The sequence below is a fragment of the Haemaphysalis longicornis genome, unplaced genomic scaffold (genome assembly GCF_048455015.1).
Source record: "Haemaphysalis longicornis isolate Haplotype H1 unplaced genomic scaffold, Haemaphysalis longicornis Haplotype H1 scaffold_6, whole genome shotgun sequence".
Taxonomy (NCBI): domain Eukaryota; kingdom Metazoa; phylum Arthropoda; class Arachnida; order Ixodida; family Ixodidae; genus Haemaphysalis; species Haemaphysalis longicornis.
The window spans coordinates 44,962,280-44,984,705 of record NW_027526407.1 but is presented as its reverse complement, the minus strand read 5'-3'; the positions used below and the strand labels follow the sequence as shown (position 1 = coordinate 44,984,705).

General features: G+C 45.0%; 1 protein-coding gene across 1 annotated transcript in view; it reads right to left on the bottom strand.

Moving 5' to 3' along the window:
- Window positions 1-22,426, bottom strand: part of LOC144142548 (venom metalloproteinase antarease TserMP_A-like) — a 52,739-nt gene that overhangs the window by 4,839 nt on the left and 25,474 nt on the right. The window contains exons 8-12 of the mRNA XM_077674133.1: window positions 21,688-21,812; window positions 19,824-19,873; window positions 18,291-18,399; window positions 11,861-12,028; window positions 7,847-7,982 (exon numbers count right to left, since the gene is read on the bottom strand). Of these exons, the coding sequence (XP_077530259.1) occupies window positions 7,847-7,982; window positions 11,861-12,028; window positions 18,291-18,399; window positions 19,824-19,873; window positions 21,688-21,812 (588 nt within the window). The remainder of the gene's footprint in view (window positions 1-7,846; window positions 7,983-11,860; window positions 12,029-18,290; window positions 18,400-19,823; window positions 19,874-21,687; window positions 21,813-22,426) is intronic.

The window sequence follows — 22,426 nt, the reverse complement described above, 5'->3', positions numbered from 1 at the left end:
GGAAGTTACTAAGGGGAGGTCTTCTGTGCCGTCAACCATGTATTTCAGGGCCCTATCCGCATCCTGGTGAATGAAGGTGCGTTGGTTTCTGGTGTCTAGAAGTACTCGCACTAAACCGGTCGAGCACCCTCTGCCCAGGCCCGAGCCTTCGGCAGTAGTACTGACGTTGCTCCGGAGTGCCCGCTCGAAGCCATCACCACAGTTGGCGATACCCCTTGTCCAGCTTGTACCTGCGGCATTGACCTGGGCTTGGTATGGTCAGCCGGCAGGATCACGTCACACAGCACGGTGAGGTGATGCCTTTTGCAGGTACTGCTGGTTAGGTTGCGCGACGCTTTGCACAGACGAGCCACATGGTTGTGTCTGCCGCATCAGAAGCAGCAGCGAGCATTGCACAATCGCGTCTTCTTCTCGGCCACCGACAGGATGACCCGACAGTCCACCACCTTGTGACCGTGGCTTTCACACAAAGGACACACCGGTGTGGCTGAGGACTTGGTCTCTGCGGTCAATGTCAACGATGAAAGAACGGGTGTCTCCAAATGCCCTGGGGGATTAAAGTCGGTGTACTGGACGGACCTTGGAGGCTGTCCTTGTCTTCCTTCCTCCCGTATTTCGATTTGAACTCTTAGGAATAGCCTCACCTCTTTGACCTGGCCACCTCCTTGCTGCCGCGCCACGGATTCGTCCGTTCGCCCTTATTCCGTCTCCTTAACCCTCTGCCGGTGCATTAGAGTCAGGTCATCCGGCAGGCATCGGAGGAGCACACGGGACAGGACTACAGCGTATTCCTCTCGCGGAACTCCCAGGGCTTCCAGGGCGCTGACACGGAGTTGTACCTTGTCGTACATTTCGCGGAGTGTCTCGATATCCATTGAGTTTCGTATCGGCTTCGATGCCATGAGTTGGTGAATGCGCTCATTGATGAGCAAGTCTCGTCAGCCGAATCGCTGAGAGAGAGAGAGAGAGAGAACAACATTTAACTAAAGCCTTCACCGCGAGGTCATAGTTTGCGTCAGCAAGCTGGATTCCCTGAATGTCTCGTTTGGCGTCGCCGATCAAGTACGTCAATAAGACTTAAACTTCTCTTTCTTCGACAGCTCGGTATTTTCATGGATCGTCACGTTAACATGATCCCAAAACGCTTGCCAGTCGTGCAGATTCCCCGAGAATGCTGGGATCTGGATCTTGGTAGCATAACCACCCGATGACGTGAAGCATGCGTATGCCCACCAGACGCACCCGTGGGGTCAATAACTGGAGCGGCTGTCCCTCCCCTGGCGATGAAATCGGTCGCGCTGGCACTTGCTGGGCGTTTCGTACGAGGAAGCGTGCTTGAGAGACGGCGTAGGATATCTTGCGGGTATACTCTGCCACTCCTTCGAGCTCCTGCTCCAGCCCGTCGTGATCCGTTGCATCGGCGATTTTCTCGTTGAGGGCGGTGAGCTCAGGCTTTCAATGTACGATGTACTCCACGTGGGAGCTCAGGGTTGCCGCGTCAGGAGAGGGCTGCTGCAGCAGGTCATTCAGCTGGGTGAGAGCTCGCGTGACGCCGCTTCTGATGGCGCCACGAGTCTTCCCAAAGCGGTTGATCGACGAAGCCATGCGGGTGATGCTCCGCAGGGCGATTTCCCCTGGTAGATCGGCACCAAAGATGTCGCGGAAGCTACCGCGATTCATGGCCTAGAGCCGTAGACAGGGCGACCCGTGCTTCTTTATTACATGTGATCGAACCACTTGATGATGATGATTATGATGAAGATGATGATGCTGTCCTCAAAGATTTTGGCACGTACCCTCAAGAGAGGATTGGCCAGGGCAGAATCGGTTGTTAAATACGTGGGGACTTCAAAATAATAAATAATCTCCAGAAAGAGGCTGTAAAAGAAAACTTAGTTATAAATAAACCGGAATTACCCATTATTAGCACCCATGAGCAATTCAAACAACCTGAAGCAGAAAGAAAATGTTGAATGCAATTATATGTATCCCTTTTGCGACCCCCAAATTTGATGCGCCAATATATAATATAAGTGGAATCGAAAAAGTCAACCCCAAACGCTCAATTTGGTCCTTCAAAAGCAGTTGTCTAGCTGTTGAGAAACGGCGACAGTTGGGGAAAAAATGTTCGATTGTTTCGGGGACCTGGCACGGCAGACATAGTTCTGCAGGTGAAAGTCCTCATCTGAACAGATAGAAATAGACCCTATGCGAAATTGCTTGGCGATCTAGCAACACTGATGTAAACGAGACCGTCGGCCATATTGGTACGGGCGCCGATCGGGAAGTCTCGTATTGTTTACTGTGGAAGAGCAGGTGACGGTAACGCGGTATGGCTCAAACTGGACGGCGTTTTCCGGCTCCCGACCGCGGATTGTGGACGAAGGACTTGTCTGCGCTGCCGACTGTGTCCGAAGACTCATACCACTCGGGGTGCCGCGCCAAAGACCCATCCGAGCGGCAGCGGAGCAGGGCATGCCGCCTAGCCACCGGGGCGCATTGCTCGCCTTCATCGGTGCGGACAAACACGTGCGACTCGCAGTAAGTAAATCCTTCTTTGTTTTTTACTTGACGCAAGTTAACCGGTATGAGCATTTGTACAGCACTTTGTTCACCGTTGTTTACCATGCAAATGCGCAGCGGCGACCCTGTTGCAGTAACTCTGAAAGAGGAAAGCGACAATCGCCAGACCATACCGCTAGTGGGTGGATTAGGTATTTTCAAATGCTGTACATTGAATTTACGGGATGATTTTTGGCGAAGATGTTCACGGAAAGGTTGCGGCCGTTTTCCGTGACGGTCGTCCGCCCGCGCGTTTGCCGCAAAGCAATCGTGCTTTGCGGCAAAGTCAACTACAAAAGCGCACATATGCCTTGAATTTTCTTTTTTTGTGTGTTTTTATTAATTATTGCGCATGTTCTGCGCAAAAATCTGTTTGTGTGTCTTTCTTCTCCTTTTTTTGGCGGTGGGGTGGTTGTGTTTGTTTCTAAAGCGCATGTTTTTGGTGTGCACGAATAGATAATACAGTAAAACCTCGTTAGCTCGAACTCACTGAACTAGAAGATTTTTTTTTAATTCGATGGGTCATCGGTATAGCCCGAATGTTTACCTGTTTATCTCGAAAGATTCTGGAAGTGAGTTCCAGATAATCATATTATTGTTTGCTTAAGTTATGACGAACACGATTATGCGGGTACTGGTATCATTACCCACGCTGAGGTTTTTAAATGTTAAACTTCCTTTTCTTGAAAAATGCATTAACAAAGCATGCAGAGATACTTGCACGCTCGAACTTGACAAACAATTTTGACATCATTGCTGTTTGAGGTGTAGATTATTGCCCTTGCAACAGTGTTAAGGAAGACACAAAATCTGGTCATTTTGAGTCTGTTCCTTGCGGCCACTTCTTTCTGCTCTGTCCCTTTACCATAAACTGTAGCGGACTAGTCCTGTTCTTCACTGAGTGTTATTTACTGATACTCTCTCTGTTCTTGCAGGTTGGTCCTCATCCATGTGCTCAGCAGCTGCTTTCGCTCCCAGAAGAAAAGTGGCCGGCCCTAAGTTGTGTGCCTATCCTTTGAGACGGACAGTGGGGCGATTGGGGAGGCATCGTGCGAGTGCCCGGCGGGTTGCAGTGGAGCATGGAGTCACATTCTGGCTGCTGTGCACCTACTCGCCCTCTTGCAAGCCGAAGGTTTTAAGAGGCGCCACCAAAGCTTGCGTGCACTGAGCTGCCACAACAGTGGGGACGTCCGAGACAGCAGGGCATCAAGCCATCGAGTGTCCAAAACATTGACTGGAGAAGCCCGCGATAAAATGGCCCCTCCCTTCCCTCGCCAATGCGTCTGTTCGATGCACTTCGAGTACAGGAGCAATGCGAGCAGCAACAAAGTGCCGTGCAGGCGCTTGGGAGAAAACTTGGTAGCCCTTGGGAATGAGTTTTTTGCCCCAGTTGTGCTGGCCTCCCGCTCCTCCTCCTCCTCCTCCTCCTCCTCCTCCTCCTCCCCCCCCCCCCCCCCCCGCCAGTGACAGAAACAAGGACTGGCATGGAACCTGAAGGGTCACCTATGAGCTACCAGCAAGCATTCAGGAGCACGCAGAACACGCAGAGGCTGGGCAACGTCGTGTTTACTAGACCGCGACATGCAGGGGTGCGCGAATGCTTCTTTTTGTTCCATTTATATCCACAGTTTGCTATACTGCAGGCGCTATAAATCAGCGAAGTAGTTTAATTTACTGGGATTTTCTCTGTGGATACAAAAAACGCAAAAGCTCTCAAGCTGATGCGCGGCAGCCTGATGCTACTGTGGCCGTTTTCTTTTTGAATAAAACTTGAAAATTGTCTCAGCTACCTACATCAATGGCCACTATCATTACGTCGGAGGCATGCGTGCAGCGTGTGTCAAACTAGAGGAGTGAGTGTGTATTTTAGGCGCAAAATATTCGACAGTAAATACATCGTTGCTGGAATGACAATGGGCACCAAGTTAACTTGACGTAACAACAAACCTTTCAGCCCGGAAAATCGGGAACCAAGTGCAAACGCTCGAATTTTCCACCGTTAGATCATCATAAAACAGCGTTCGCCACTTCTGCAACGACACGCGGCTAAATGCAACGTAAAGAAACCAACAACACACTCCCATACCGTGCGCGCCCGCCACAGAGGAAATTTTCGACGGCGTAGTGCAGCAAGAAAAGTAAAGTTTGTTTACAGCCCTAGGCAAGATAAAGGCTCGTGTAGGGGCTAAGCGGTACCATTTAACAATGAAATGAAGCGGGCGCAGAGCCACAGGGACGAGTAAAGAAACAGCCTAATTTTGGCAACGTGTGGTACTTTTCCCGGTCGAGCGCCGCTGTCAGTCGCGTGAATAGGCGGCGCACGCTCAGCCTTCATTTAGAATACAAAGGCTGGACAAGAGAACTCCAACACAGCTGTATTTTTCATACGGACAGCGACTACGGAACCCCGCGCTTAGCGAACCAACGATAAATATTCGCTACAAGCGCACCGCGCCCAGCGTGTCACAAAGGTTGCTCGCGCCGCACAGTTCGCGTCACAAAGTTCGTTCAAAAGCGTAGAACTTCGCGTACCTTTTCTCCATTTGAACCGGTATTTCCGCATTGCGTGCTCTGCGGCACGAAGCAATGCTCCGGCATTGTAGTCCATCACCAAGAGCGGTCAATGCCCGCCTTCTATGTTTTGCTAATTGGTTTCGGTTTCAAACGACCGTACCAAAATGGCGGACCTAGTTACCGGAGTCGACGTGAGATGGCGGGGCGCATTTTGCATAGGGTCTATTAGGCCTTGGAATCCTGCAGCGCAGTTCGGTAAAGGTCACCTCGCATTGTCGAGAACCACGAAAATGAACATTCCATCCGAACTTTAAATGTTGGTACTCTTCAAATAACAAAAGTGAGTCTGAACGAGTAGCGTCAAAGTGTAAACATCGTCTTAATGTTGAAGATGCAAATAGAGCCAGATTAGGAATTCTGAATTGAATAGGAGCTGTGACAGCGAGATTAGCTAAATGGTCCGCTAGCTCGTTGCCCTTGATGTCCGTATGGCCAGGGACCCAAGACAAGCATACCTCCTTCACGTGCCTAGGAACAAAAAATAATAGTGTGTGGTACAATGATCCCCATGATGATCGTGGCGCGTTCTCTCACACCCGGCCGCTTCGTCATCTTTCTCCTTTTCTACATTCACTGCTGTTTCAGTGGGTTTTTTTTTCTTAGTAGTTAATTAGTATCGATATGTTCATCTAATATTTTTCTTTAGACGCTTTCTACCACCCAAGGTATAAATGTGAGCACTTCACAGATTCGAGATTTCCAATCGGAGCTTCTCTTATGACTAGTGTAAAGTAATACGATACGCCCCCCGCTGCTTGTGGCGCAAAGTGTGCATTAAAAGTTGGAGTCTTTAAAACTTCACTAATTGTTGAGAAGATAAGGACAGGATAGAAAACTGAAAGACGAGAAAATGAAACACGAGAACATCCAGAAGAAAGGTAAAAAAATTCACCCTAATTGACTTTCAAAATCCGCTGAAAGTTATGCAGGAATTACGTTTGGATGCTGTGGGCGCACCACAAGATGTTCCCAACTTATTGTTCACCATTTTTTTCAATGGTGTTACAAAATCATGGATCGTCGCGGTGAAAGCAGACAGGGAAGCTTTGTGATATCACTGCTTAACTTCCGATAGAGAACTGATTACGAGTAACAGGTATTTATTCAAAGGCACAGTTAGTGCACCAACCTCGTTTCCTCTCTCATGAGTAGGATTATGTTTAGCGGCGAGGCCGGCTTCATTCGGCAGTATGTCTTGTACGCCAGTGTTCTCATGAGTTCCAATGTACACGCTGTCACTTAGTTTACATTGAGACTGCTCTTTAGGTTATGCTCCAAACTGTTACGACTCAAAAAGAGGAAGCGGTGGAGTAAAGAGGGCATGAGAGAAAGTGTGTTATTGTAACTCAAGAGCAAGTTACAAAAAAAGCCTTATTTTATCTCTGTTTTACTAGCACAACTGATTAAATTGAAATAAAACTCGCATGTTTTTCCTGTGAGCGCATTAACATTGACTATTGTGGTTTATACGACCATTTCTACATTTTACATTTATTTATTCAAGGCTACACCTCATTTCCGAATGAGATGATAAAAAAATGACATTCCGGCAATCCGGCGGTGTTCCTGCAGTAAGCGTGTTCACAACTATCGGTTAAGCACGTTATCCATGACAAGAAAAAATGAACAACACGTGATTTAAAGGCGCACTTGCACCCCTGTAATAATGGAAGTAGTTTTTACGGTGTATGCAGGTTGAAACAAATTTCAGGATTCCTAAAAATTTCCCGCTTCACGCGAATAAATAAACATCCCTCCGCGGAACTTTTTTCTGCACTTCCTAGAATATATTTCATTCCTCTGAAGTAGCCAGATTCACTGCTGCGTCTTCGATTGACCACGGAAAAACCTGCCCAGAAATTTCATGGTTTTCTATCCTGCCGTCAATAGCGGTATTAAATTATTTTTCATTTTTGATAAGGCTTCACATAAGCTCCCGTGAAGAATTTTTTATTCATCCGAAAATATCGAATTTTTCTTTTGTTTAATGGGTAATATACTTAGATTTGTTTATGTGTTTCTTAAAATTATCCTTAAAATAATGAGAGGGTTCTAAATCAGGTAACAAATGTTACCTTTATTTTCACTGAGGTTTAAGGTCTAGCACTTCCTTGAAAGGGGTTCCCAAGTAAACTTAGCTACTTCTCACCCCTGGGGGTGTAGCAAACTATGTTGTTAATTTCAATGCAGGTCTTAATACAAAAAATTTAACTGATATTACTAGAATATGTTTCAGGAGGGTAAAATTGAGACAATGACAGAGAAATTTCTTAATACCTCATAAAGATAAACATTATGATTTGTTTCTTTGAATAATATCAAAATGTATTAATAAGATTGGCGGGTAGGCGAACGTGCAACAATTCATTAATTTCAGTAGTGGTGAGATCAATTGTTAAACAAGTTATGCATGTTTCGAAATTAATTTATCAAAGACGTAAAAACGAATCCTTAACAAATATTTTACTCTGTGGGTAAACCGTAGAACGATAGCTACGTTTGAAGTCAAGAGCTGCAATAAAGAGCCAACTGAGAAGTTTATGGTTCAGGAGAACCCTCGATTACTGTGACTGCCACAAAGGAAAGTTCTGGAAGTACTATTGGCTCGCAAAGAGTGGTGTTATTTGAGACGAAAGAACCTGTCTTTTTCTTTTGTTAAACCTCACAATCGATGCATCAGTTTTAATGTATTTCACCGAAACATACGCACGTTGTATGGAATCACTCCGGGATTATTTCGGTGCATGATTTGGCAGAACCTTCTGTCTGTCACCGCATGTCCGGGGTAGTAGGATGTTTTGTAGATGGCTTGTTGCTGAACCTGAATGCATTCTCCCTTTAGGGTTCTATAAAACAACAGTGAGAAAAATCCCAATGAGCGCGTTGAAATGAGCGAAGTACGATTTTATGTTTTTTAGCCATTCCTTGCACATTTTTTAGCCGTCTGCTATGTTTCACAATATTGTTATGGCGACGTTTATAATTCTTTTTGCATTTTTGTAATTTAACTAGAGTTAGTGAAGTAATTGCATTTTCTATCGTCGTTTGTGCGCAGATCAGCATTTATTGGAGTATCGAAGAGAAAAAATATCACATTTAGATATGTTAGGTAAAAATATAGTGAAGAGTTTGTGAAACCAACCGAGATACAGTTCGCAAATGAATCCTTCTTGATCGCCTATACGCAAGCCGCATTCGCACTCTAATTTTTTATGCTTAACTGAACTGATAAGTTAAGGTGCAGTATACAGGGTGATCAAGGTTAATTCGACAGGTTTTTTGCTTAAATTAGGCGCTTAAATATACTGAAGACCAACGCTACAGTGAGGTTGCGCGACAAGGGAGACACACAATGAGGAGTTACCTGTTTATGTCCGTGTCTTTATTAACTAAAATTGAATAATTAACTTTATATGAGCTGCAGTAAGCAGGAATTTTTGTATTGCAGGGCTAGACACAATCTTGTTTCTTCAGCGTTTCGTTCGGCAGAATTTTTCTGTCCCATTCGTACTCCGAGATATCGAACTGGGAAGTTTAACTGCGATTACTGTGATTACGCATGCTAGACAGCCTTTTTTCGCGCTGGTCAGCACTATCGGGTATGCGTAACCATGCGAACGGCAGTTAAACTTCGCAGTTTCATATCTCGAAATACGGAAGCGCTAGAAAAATTCTGACAAATGAAACTGCGTAGAAGCACGATTGCGTCTGACATTTCATTACAAACATTCCCGCTTAGTGCAGAAACAAAAAAGTTAATAATTCAATTTTAATCAATTTAGCCATCGATATCCATAATTACTTATTCTGTGTCCTCCTGGGCGCATGCCCTCACTGCAGAGGTGATCTTCACGTAAGTCTAAGCGCCTCATTTCAAAAAGCCTGTCTAATTATTTTTGATAACCCTGAACATAAAAGAAACTTTTGCTTGATTGAAATAGCTTGATTTATTTTTTATTTCAGAGTAGCCGAGAAGTAGCTAAATTGGGGGGTTTCGTGAACACGGCCTCATTTTGGCGAAGTATTTCAGCAATTTTTGCTCGGCATTAAATTTATCGCGGTTACCCCGAGAAAAAATGCAGATGATTGAGGTCATAAATTGAGATGACAAATCCAACGCCTCCTTCGAGTAAATATTCCTGAAAGAAACCATACTTGCGCTCTAACAAATGGCCCCTAATGCTCCACCGCATCTCATTTCTTTACCGGGTAATGTGAGGTGAGCATTTCGCCCTCTCACTCCATCATCATTGTACAAGATGGAGGTCTTATGTTAGGAGAGAATAGCCTCATTTGTTGTCTTTAAGGCAGACTGCATTTCCTAAGTTGTTTGAAATGCTAGTTTTGACTAAATTGTACACTCAGCTTACTATTGATTTGCCTCAATATTTAACAGCCATCCACAATAATTATTCATTTCAACTTCAGGGGTTACATTGATTTGCTGATTTGTTGTGGTATTCTAGAAGGAAAACTAATGCGTCTACATTACAATACCCCTCTTATTTCAAAAAACTTCCATTGCTTAGATATGAAGAAAAGAATTTATATTTTCTTACACGCGGTACCTGCTATGTTATCACGTTCACTACGTTTTGTACTTTCAACAGCAATTCAAATTACTTTATTCCTTATCCATTTCTTTGCAGCGAACTTTCTGTGTAATGTGCAGCGAGTGGCATCGTAACGGCTGCCACTTTTTTCACGTGTATTTGTTGGCTTGAATCACGTGTCACCAAAACATGTTATTTTTTGTGGTTTTTATTTCCACGGGCAATACAACTCCTCCCAATTTCATTTTTGCTTTCGCAGAAACTGGTGGTTTTACACAGAACCTGACGGGTTTAAAAGTGTACAGCCCTATCATTGCGGTAATTCTACAGATTTTCCGATTATATATCCTGCTACCTTTCCCACAGCATGTCTTACAACGTCTACAACTAAATTTTTCTCCTCCCTCAAAGCCTTCAATTACAGTTAATTAATTGTTATATTGAAAATACAGTGTGCAAAAAGACATATACAGGAAATGGTCCCGGAAGAGACAGTTTGTTGTGCCTCTATCAATTGTTCTTGGCCGTCTTGGTTACTTAGCGGTTGCTCCCGTATTTTGTTTTGGGCCCCTCTCTTTTTATTTTTCGGCAGCGTGTGTTGACGCTTTTCTTGCCACAGTGCCCAAAAAATGTAACTGCCCGGTTACGGCGAAATGCAGAAGGTTAAAAAAGACCCCAAGGGCAGTCCAAGCTATGAATGAATGACAGACAGACAGACAGACAGACAGACAGACAGACAGACAGACAGACAGACAGACAGACAGACAGACAGACAGACAGACAGACAGACAGACAGACAGACAGACAGACAGACAGACAGACAGACAGACAGACTAATGAAGCAGGAAGCAGAAAGAGGTTATGTCTCTAACTCCAAACAGCCCCTTATAGCCTTTTCCATAAGCCTCTAACAAGAAAAAACTCTGGCACTCCTTCCGCACGCCTGGCAAACTGTGCCGTAATCGGGTCCCACTGCCTTGTGACACGACTGGCTGCCTCTCAGGCGCCATACTTGGTGTGTAACCTTTTTTTATGGCAACTGTAACGGCGTTGGCTATCGCACAGTTTTCAGGGGCGAAGAAATGTTGGAATCTTTTCCATTGTGCATATGAGGTTTCCAACTTTGTCGTGCAAGTGATTGGCAGAAAATCCGCCATGCAAGAACATGCCGGCAGGTCATCCGAGCAATGCGCCGCGATGTAAAATGTATGCCATAGACAACCCTAACTTAAACACTGGGGATAGACTTTGTTTACACTAAATAGGCAGCGTTACGTTTATAATTGCTTTTGTGCGACTTAAATTTCGCATGTTATAAACTTGTGGTCAAATCTAAATATTTCAAGCCAAGCTTCCTAGTCGGAGTTTGAGATAATTGGCAGTTTAAATGTAAATATTTCTCCCAGAAAAAAATATGCAAAACATTCCAGGCAACATCCTGATTTGTGTGTTTAAATACATGCCTTTGGTATGAGATTTTATCAGTTGCCGAATGCCCTACTGATCTCCTACTTTTGAGTGATGGGTTAGTTTATCAACGTTGCGTTTAATTGGATGATGTGCTTTCCTGGGGGTACTGTCTACGTCAAAAAATTATTTGGGAATTTCCATACATCCACTTTTATATCTCTTTATCTGAACACCGAATCGCTTCAGGTTTAATGACCGCGCCAATTGAGTGATATAACAGCACAACAGTTCTTGATTATGGCCCAGCCACCCACTACTGCTCCACGGAAGTGTTCACCCGTAGGTAAGACGCCTTCGCCCTGAAACCGTCAAACCAATTAATGGTACAGGTAACGCGAAGAGGAAGATCGAAAAAACACAGCACAGTCTCGCGAGACTTGAACCACGGAGAATTACACAATCTTCAACGTTATTCTTCGGCCCGACTTATTCAGCTGTGGTTGGCACGTTGGTGAGCACAAAAGGATATTGTTTTATATCAGGGTTTTCAAAGCAATGGCTTAGAAGATTCTGCAGATTTTCTGCTCAACAAACGCCAGTTCTTACGGCGTTGGATAGACAATTGTTGCGTTAATGACTTAAAGCCACTACATTACGAAATGTCCGCAGAAATTAATGCTCGGTCACCATGGTGTAGCAGCGCAGTTTGAAAAACGATGCTAAATAAACTAATGATTTTTATTGATCAGAAGCGTACCCACCTGAAAACAGCCTGAATTTGTCGTTTGCTGCACGGCGAGAGAGTGTACTTCCTTAGTCCACCGTCCTCGTAACTCATGAGGTAGCCGTCTGCCCAAGGACACCATTGTGCCGAAGGATGGCGAGGTATGTACTGAACGGGGCCGTCACCATCGTGAGTTGCTCCAAGTCTGAAACATTTTGTACCAAATTCTGAGAATAGCCCCCAAGTCTTCAGCCGTTGCTCCATTTCACAAACCTTAGCTTTCTTTGGTAGCCCATGGGGTGCTATATTTTTTTTAGGTAATGCCGTTAGAGCCGTAGTGTGGATTGACCTTGATTTCGCTACACCAATTCAAGCATCTACCGTATTTGGCATCGCGTAGCCACATCGAATGACTCTTCTCGTGTTTAGTATGCATGTGGGTATATATTGTTATATTTCCCAACCCCATGTATTGGTATTAAATTTTGCATGTAAAGTGGCTCGTTCATTTAGAGTTTTAACAGAGGAGCTGTTTAAGCATCACTTCCAACCGTGACGGGCGTCGCTCAAAACACGGCTTAGAAGAGGGGAGAGGAGGAAAGTGCTAGGCCAAGATGTTTGACGGGAAGTGGGGATGAAGCAACGAGCCAGCATACAGGTGTGGGGAGGGCGCCTCGCGGCGCAGATGATTGGGCGGGGAGGTTCGCATCGAGATTGGCTGCGCCAGGTGATGACGTCATCTCTGACGTGCAGGTGTTCTCCTCGTGGAAAGAGACGGCGTGCACTCGGCCGCATCAGTGACCCCCCTACGTATAAGATGGGCACACTTTTGTGGGGATTGTGGCTGCCCGCATCCCGACTGGGTACGCGGCAGCACTCGAAGGGCCGCGCGGCTTGCGCGGGATTGCGCAACAAGACGGCAAGAACGTGGCCTCGGCACGGCCACGGCAAGAATAGAGGGGTTCGCTTGCGCGTCGCGAGATGGCGCCACCGGCGCGCGCGGAGTGGCCTCGGCGGAGAGGCGGCTGCGGAGAGCGGGGACTTGGACTGCGGCGCTCAGCCAGCTCGGCGGCGGCGGGCGGCCGCTCCGAGCGAGGACGAGACGCTGAGCGACCCGGCGTGTTCCCCTCCAGCCTGGACCGACCATCGTCCACCGGTAGCGGGGGAGTCGAACGACTCCAGCCGCTCGAGCAACGCGGGACTCGTCGATGACCGAGAAGACGGGGCCAGCTAAGGGAGGTTATGGGAATAAACCCCCCTTTGAGGTTAGCTTCGGTTGCTTTTGTCTCTTGCCTGCCTCTCACGCCGGCGCCGTCTACACGGCAGCCGCGTGCGGAGGATCGTCGGAGTATGACCCACACCACACTTTATAAAAGCTAAGTTGAGGTTGGTGAAGGGCAGCACCCCCGCACTTACCTCACTCTTCCAATTTCAAACGTGAAGGTGGGAAAATATGTTTATTGCAAAATGTGTATGATAATTACTGAACAAATGTCTTACGCTCTCTAAGTTTTGTTAAATATGTAGTTTTTAGCAGATTCAGGGCGTTACACAGTGCTTTCCGGCAAAAAGTTTTTCGTTTGTTTTGGACACAAGTTTGAGTTTTTTGTTGTTTTTTCTGCGCAAAGTGGTGGCTACCCTTGGGAGTTTGCGATTTCCAGTTTTATTTATTTTTCCTTTAAATTTCAATTTTCCCCCGACATATCTGCGTTTAATCTCATATAACAAATATGTCTGACTTCACGAGATATGCATTCTCCTACAGATACAAAAACCACCGAATTTTTAACCCTGTACGCGAAGACATTTCCAGTAGTTGCTTTTTGTTTTATTTCATCTTACACGCCCGAGTAAAAAATTAGGTAGACCCCTGTATTTTTGTTGGTTTTCGTGCAGCCTTTTGACCTCTTTTCTTTGAAACGAAACTAAAACTTGAACTATGGCGATCAATAAGTGTAACACTAAGTAACACCGCCGAGTAGCATGTAAGTAACACCGCCAATTGCGAACGTTGGTGGGTATATAGAGCATTCCACTTTACCTGACTGAGATGCCACGCAAGGAATCCGCGTCCATTAGAACGCCGGCAGTGAATATTCAATCCCATTATATTCAGGTGTACCAAAATATTAAAGCCTCACGATAAATTATTTCTTCCCAAAATTTACCTTTGCTTTATTTTGGATCTACCCCAACAACCTGTATAACCAGGTGTGTTTATGAAGGCTGCAATTGATGTAATATGTTCATACATATCGCTGAACGCACTGTAAGCTTTGCAAGCATTGTGAAATATTGTAAAGATTTAAAAGCAAATGGGAGCGAGGTCAGTGGGTAACTTTGGAATAGGCTGTCGAAATAGTCGGAGAGATAAATTAGTTGGACTTGCGGTGAGAAACAACCTGAGAATTATGAACACATTTTTTTTAAAGGAAAGGGTAGAAAAAGGACATGGAAAGGCTCCAACGGTAAACAAGAACAACTAAATTGACGTACTTTTAAGTTGCAACGCCGGTACTGCGCAGAACATGAAGGTGTCAAGATTCAAAGCGGAGATGATACGATGGTTAGGCGCAAAGTTACTCTTAATCTCAAACGAGAAAAAAAATGAGTCTTGTGAATACCAAGAAACCTGACATGATGTAGCTCAGATGATTTTAAATTGCAACTTCACAGCAAATTTACGATTTTCATCCCCGGGAGGGCGAGTAGAGTGTAGACATGCTAAATGACAACCAAACACCAACATCAAGAAATACGCACCAGCTGTGGTACAGGTAGCTTTTTAGGAAACAAACTGGAAAGATAACTCAGTAAGTAACGGAACTACGCAAAACTTAAGAACATGAAACTGTCAAGTACGGCGGATCTGATTGAATTAGTCGAGCTGTCGAAATATTCAGTACCAGAAATAAAACGATCGCCATCCATGCGTACAACATAACAGTGACCAAAGGAAACACTTGCAATACAAGGAAGCTTAACGCAACTAAACAGAAGCTAGCAATAGGGTAAAACAGACTGCACGCCCTCAAACACGAGGAGGGTAACTTTACGCACAAAATGGACGAGAAAATCAAATTAACAGAACGATTTTACGCCAGGCTATATGCCTTGGACGTGTGACCAGGGGAAAGTACTACTAAGCGTAGAGGCTTGGCTTGACAAATTTCACTAATAACGAAAAACAAATTTCAAGGGTCTCAAGGGCATGAAAAGAGGGAAAGCTGTAGCTGACGCTGCACAACCGTGAATCTTATAAAGAAGAGATGAGATTTTGTAGTGAAAAAGCTTGCTGCACCATTTTCTGATTACATAAAGACTCTGAAAGTACCCATATCCTGACAAAACGATAACAGAATCCTGATTCACAAACAGAGGGGCACGAAAGACCTTACGAAATCCATACCGATCAGCCTGGTCTCCATTGTATGCAAGCTGTTGACCAAAGCAATAGTTAACCGGAAAAGTAACAGCCTACGTTCTCATCAATCCAGAGAATAGGCTGGGTTTAGGAAAGCATACTCAACAATGGAAGAAGTTGACGTCGTCACTAAAGTGGCATAAAAATAATTAAAGAATAATAAACCTCTTTACATGGCGTTTATAGACCAAGAAAGCAGCGTCTGATTCAATGAGCACCACATCAGTGTTGCAAGCATTGAAAGTCCAAGGAATAGCGGGCACCTAATTTTACCTCCTAGATGATTTAGATGTCCTGGCAGTATAATCCTTGAGACATCAAGCGGCGGCGAATTCCCGACCGGTAAGGGAGTACAACAGGGAGATACCAGTTCGCCAAAGCGGTTCAGAAGCATGCCAGGGCAACACGAATAGTTGAGCCATTTGAGGCTTGCAGACGATGTAGTTTGCTGAGCGAGTCCGCAGAAGAACAGCAAAAATTGGATCAGGAACTAAATGCAGAAAGCAAGGCCGTGGGGCTAAACTAAACATGAAAAAATCTCAAGTAATGATGAATACACATGCCCAAATCACCCTTTTCAGCATATGTAACGAAGCGATACAAGAAGAAGAACCTTGGCCCGGTCGTCTGTGGTGAATCCAACCACGAGAGACAAATCCTGCGCAGAATTGGTGTGGGCTTTGGTGTACTCGGCAAACACTTCAAAATAGTGAAAGTAAACTATTTCTATCACCAAAAGGAGAATATACAATGAATGCGTCGTGCCGGCGATTACATAAAGAGTACAAACGTGACGCTTTACTAAACAACTTTAAAGAAGACGTATGCCCCTCAATGCGCCATGGAACGAATTAAGTAAGGAATAGCACTCAGGGACAGGGAACGAGCTACCCGGATCAGAGAACTAGAGTTGACGATATCATAGTTCAAATAAAGAAAAAGGAATCGACTTGGGTGGACACGTAGTTTGGCCAAATGACAATCGGTGGACTCCAAGGGTTACAAAGTGGACACCGAAATACGGGTCTAGAAAAAAAGGAATGCCAATTCCTCGTTGAAGGGAAAAAATAAAGAATTTAGGAGGCAATCAATGCACTCGACCGGCGCGGGCCAGAAACGGTTGGAGGTCGGTGGGCGAAGCCTTCGTTCTGCAGTGGACCTACACTCCGGGACTACTTTCTGCGGCAATGCAGTCAAGGCAACGAAACCGAAACACGTGGTTTCGCTGCGCCGCTGAAAAGTAGTTCGACAAGAAATAATTGCCTACTGTAACGTAAGAACTTGAAAACTGTATATTTTTATTTTTTAGCCTTTGATTGATAAAGGCACTAAAATTATGAGGCAGAATATGCGAAACAGAGAGCATTACTCTTAGAGTTTCGTGTTTTCTGGTTGCGTCTTTCGCTGCTAGCGTCGCAAAGGTTCCCTTCCAAACGAAACATGGGGTCTCCGTCGACGGCACTTTCCTTTTCCTCGGGTAGCTCGCCACTTTGTCATCCGCATACGATTTTTAAGAACATTGAGAAGCAAACGCTGTCAAAACAAACAAAGCAAGTGGTTCGGGACGTGTATGCTAAAGTGAGACTGACGAAACTGGCACTCTCCGTCGTTAACGCAATTCGTTTGGCTAGCTAACTTGCCGGTGTAAACGAGCGTGTGCGCATGCGTGTGTGCGTGCTCTCTTTCGGGATTCCGCGGCCGTGCTATGTAAGCGCGCTTCTCGTGTCGATGGTGCTGCCCAGTTTTCAGCTCCCGAATACGTGCATGCCCTAAAAACTGCTGCCCTTATAAAATTCACTTCTGGGTGATACAGACTTAGGCGGTATTGTTGACTGTCGGTCCTACTTCTCCAGGTAAAACTTTTATTTGTGTTTACAAACAAATGAAGCGTGGGGAAGGAGACGCCAATGTGCCGGCATGTTCGGTGATCGTGGTTTAGCCCACTCGAACACGGAGCTCATGCCACGAAATGGACTGAAGCAAATGCGTTTCTGTCACGCCGAAACTGAACCGAAACCACTCTGTAATTAGGTTGGTGCAAAAACACAGACCAGTTAGCTGCTATCCCCTCCGTAGCTTTCTCTGCATTGGCACAGAAAGTTGAACCCGAGTATAGTTGGCTGTTGGTAGTGATGAGGGTGAGGGGCATGCGCAGGGCACCAGTGTGCGCATACAATATTATAAGTGGTTCGTCACACATCACAGTATGGAATGTATTTTATTCAGGCTTTCAGGCTGTGTTACATTCGGAAGTTTTTATAAAATTCTACTCTCCAAATCCAACTCTCGACTCCCCAAATGAATTCAACGGGAAAACCCGCCTAGATGCGTTTGCCGCTTGCTGTTATGAGAATGGTTTTTACGTGAAAAATGAAAATGATTGCTGTTCCAAGGAATAATTTCAACCGCAAATTTGTGGAATCTATGGAGCCACGCCACGATGCTTCCTATCCGTATTTGCATTGTTACGTATGGAGAAATCATTTTTTTTGTCATCTGCACTTGGTGATATTTACGATTCACCCTCGATATAAGCTATTCTTGGCGAATGGGGTTATTGCAGTCCTCATAAGCACGCAAAAATCTTCGTGTGGGCACGTTTGGCCGATCTGCCTTTGTTAGTGATAATCTCAAAATGTCTACGTTCTTTTGATAGTTGCATTCAAAGTTCCAAATATTTATCAATTCATGCTGCCAACCTCGGGCATTTATGTCATGCAAGCTACTTCAAATGAAATGAAAAATTTAATGAGAAACGTATGACCCTAATTTTACGCGGTGCGATAATCCACCGTGGCTCTAAGTCGTATGTGGGAAACCCAAGGGTGCCTAATGTCAAGCAAAGAAACGGCAGAAATCTCTTTTCAGTATTTCTGGTCGGAGAGGCAGATTGTTCAGACTTGCAGCACTGCGAGTTTCTCTCACATGGGGTAAAAAAGTTGTAAACACATATTTTGTTACCTTACTCGAGCACGCCAAAGTACTCTGAATACTGCAACCTCAATACGCTATTCAGTAATAACAACAAGCGTTTGCAACTTACGTGTGCCCCATTTCATGGGCCCATATGTATGTTCCATCGTAACTGTGTGGCTTGTCTTCTCCGACACCAACCTTATCAGCCTTACATACGCCTCCAACATAAGCAAGGCCTGAAATGTACATGGCGTAAACATTGAGCGCTCAGTAGAAATCCCTTGAAAATATATCGGGCTAAGTATTTCGAGCAACTTACTTAAACAGATTACAATTATAATTTGACTTCGTCATTTTCTTTAAAGTACCTTGGAAAGGCATCATCCGGTGGGCAAGACAAACCGAAGTAATAACACAGGACAGACACATGGAACGAGTAAACACATCAAACACCAATTTTAGTTGTCTCAGCCGCGAGCTACCTTAGATGGCCAGCGTCAGTGAAATCGGTATCAGCGTGACGAAAGACAGTCGGCGTCCTGGGAACCGGCTGGATCTCGGTGACGTCGAGTAGTCGCTTCCGGAAGCGGAAACACTTTCCTGCGCTCCTGCTGTTGGTAGTCTCATTTCGTCTGGCCGGGTGTCCCAATGGCATCGACAACTTTGGCAAAGTGGTAAAGACTTAACGCTATCTTTTCAAAAACTAATGAAAGGCTTAGTTAAATAACGGAAACTAACTCAGATAATATCCAATTAAAAATGAAACCGCTAAATAATGACTAATTACACAAATTTTTCAATTACTTTTAAAATTTTCCGCGTCCCGGTTTACCCCGCTAGCCCGGGCGGGCCAACGCCGATCACGTGAGACCACCGTACGGTGCTCCTGAAAAAGCGTGCGATTGCACGAGTTTTTAATTCACGTTACAACTCGCATTTTTTTTTCTGCCAGAGTGGTGTGACGTACTGGCGTTGCCCGCAACCAAACCGTGCCCAGAACAGCCATCTGTACTGCCGGTGACCGAAACCGGAACTTGTCGAAAGAAATGCCTGGTAGCTATTTCTGTGCTGACTGCGACCGGCTTTTGTTCGATTTTTATTACAAGTGGGCGCAGAGGTATTGTTTACAGCCTACACAACAGAACGCTAAAGTATGGTGTCCACACAACTTTAGAGATCGATACCAAGGTGGTCACAATTAATACGCAGCCCTCAAGTACTGCGCGCCTCATCACCTTTGTAGCTTCGGCGCGTTAAACCTTGAATTAAAGCAATCACTTTAAAGCAAGCACCGCATTAGCTAAGGTAAAATTATTGACATAGAAATTGCTGTCGTCATTGAAGTTTTAATGACCACCGAGAGCCCTTTACTAGCAGAACGAATGATCCAACCATTAAATTTTCAACCAGCCTCTCCACCAGTATCGAGCCACAGATGATCTTTGTAGTCAGGCAAATCCTACAGCTATCTCCTTATGATGCCGATTTAACCTCACTTCACTGCTTAACAATAGAGATAATACACAGTTCACAGAATTCAGAATTTGCGAACGGCACGGTAATATAGTGAGAACGCGGAAGTTCAGAAATTCGCCACCAATCCAAAGCACTTACGCTTTGAGCGTAAGCACTTTGACCGTAAGTAAGAACGTAATCTCACCGGTTACGCTCTTGTCAACCTTCTGGTCGGTCACACTCGCAAACTCTTGCCTGAAACAAAGAGACGTTCTAATTAGTACGTAATTTTGGTACGTATGAACAACCCAAAGACAGAGCGAACGTAAGTGGAGGGCTTCCGGCGGATGTTATTAAATTACGTTGGCCTGGGTTTTTCCTTGGGAGAGCCAATATGGCTATGCACAAAGCACTAACTGCGTCTACAGCCCGTTCTCCTGTAGCGAAACAATTACTGTCATGGGTTAAAACGCCAGCCTTTTTCTCTCCCGTTACATGAAAAGCTTGGTCTGCGGCCTAAATCATCATAACTAAAAACTACCCACCGTAAAAAAATTCTCTCCAGTGTCAGGAAAAAATAGAACTAGTGTCATAAACTTTGATATTGACGATTGTACCGCATATTGCTGAGAAATACAGAGCGATTTAAAGGGAGATAAATGATGGCGTAACCACTAACATTGGTGGATATTGTGCCGCATACAGATTATTATCTACAGCACAGGGGAGACCAGATAGGCCATAAACCAAGAGATGTCTTAAAAACTCGATTTACTTGTTTCGAAGCTTCCGGAGTATAGTTTCATACCTGAGGAAGAAAGCACAGTAGCACATGTGTCCAGAAAAACGCCCTTGCCTTGTTTAAGGCAAATCTCTGGTTGTTTTCTGTACAAAATACGAAATTGGAAGAAATAGAGTGGATACGTGGCAGTGAGAAAAAAATTGATTGATGGATGGTAGGGTTTAACGCGCCGACGCAACACAGTCGATGAGGCACGCCGCAGTGGAGGGCTCCGGAATAATTTTGGCCACCTGGGGTTGCGCGCGTCGAAATCTCGTACACACGGGTGTGCCCGCCGCGAGCGGGTATAGAACCCGTGACCTCGTGCTCAGCAGCGCAAGTGAGAAAAAAGCCGTTCTATTTGGCAGCCAGTGCGAGAAACCATAGCTAGCGGTCTCTTCAACGGCAGCTGACGCCATCATCTGTGCTTAACCACACCACTGGCAAAACGATGCACTAGGAATGCAGAACAGGGATGTTCGGTTACCAACTTCCATAGGCACTTATTTATGCGTGGTGATTTCTCTCAAACATAATGTAAATTCCCACCCCACTCACAACTGCCAGTGCAAGAAAAGATCACAGTTTCTCCTTTATCAATGGCTCTCTCAAGATGTGCGAAAAGGCATCTAGAAAGGAGAGTGCCATTTGAGAACTCTTAACGTGTCTCTAAGGTTCTTACGCGACCGGTGTCATCACAAAAGAGGAGATTGGGAACCCGCATGATGAAGCGCTGGATGACTTGCTCCTCAATGTGAGTCAGTGAGTCACTGACATCTCTTGTCAGTGTAAGGAATACTTGGTGATTAGACAACGAATGTTTTGATTCAGTGGCGGTAGAGCCAATTCGGCAGTGCTTCGACCGGAATTTCCGCTGCGCCAAGGGGCTTAGGTCTCCATTAACCCCCTAGAAGGCAGTGTTTTCGCACTTGCTTGGAAGGGGCTCCCGCAGCGAACATCCCTCATCGGAGAAGCTGCAGAGATGAAGGCCCAGAGGCCATACATGGTGGGGACACTAGGATGAAGCCGTGCAGAAGCCACAAGAATTGAAATAAATAAAAAGTAAAGTGCGATGATGAGGTTAAGAATGTGGTGTACAGCGACAGTATCAAAACCAACAGCAAAGGGCAGCATTAATACACCAATATGTGTAAGTATTTCTGCAGAGCAAGTGCTGGCAACCTCACGACACTAGCTCTTTATCCACTTTTGTCTCGGCGAGGCAGAAATTATATTCATGTGGAAGACAATGTTCTGACACTCTTCTGCTGTGTCAAGAGCAACTTACTCTGTTAGCAGGAAGACGATGTCGCATGCCGGAAATTGTCCATAACTAACAAATCTCTTCAAGTTTTTCAGTGTCTGGCTGACGTCCACCAAGCCCTGCTGTATGTATGATAATAAAGCATCGTCCTAAAAGTAAAAATACATTTTAGTACAGTTGTCATTTCTTAGAAATATTTCTTGTGAATATACACAGGGATTTTTCTTGTTGCTAGAACGCGAAAGCCGTGTAAAGACGACCTTCATGACATAGTTGTAAACAATATATTTTTTTATCCCCAATATCTGCAGTTGTTCAGGACATGACAGCAACTTTGCAATCAATGAGAGCTTGCTTCTCGGCTAGTTGATATAATGCTACTTATAAACACTGCGCTAAGTTGATATTTACGAAGACCAGGGAAGGACGACACAAGATGCACACATCCGAAAGCGTCACTATCAACTGGCTTTATTTTCCGACACCATCTGAAAACATTGGAAACGTAAACGTAATAAAAAAATACTCAATCACAGCACAGAAATAAATCCGCGTTCAATTGTTTGATAGTTGTAATCGTCACCTCTTTTTGTCGCTGTCTCGCTCAGAGCTCGTAAGCGCGTGGTCGCTGATTGAAAAAAAAAATGCAAATGCTAACCACACCTCGAAGGGACAACAATGTTGGCACGCTACCACAACCGAACGACCGGAGAAGTTATAGAAGCTTTCAGTATAGCATCGGAGAGTTATTGGGCATGCGTCA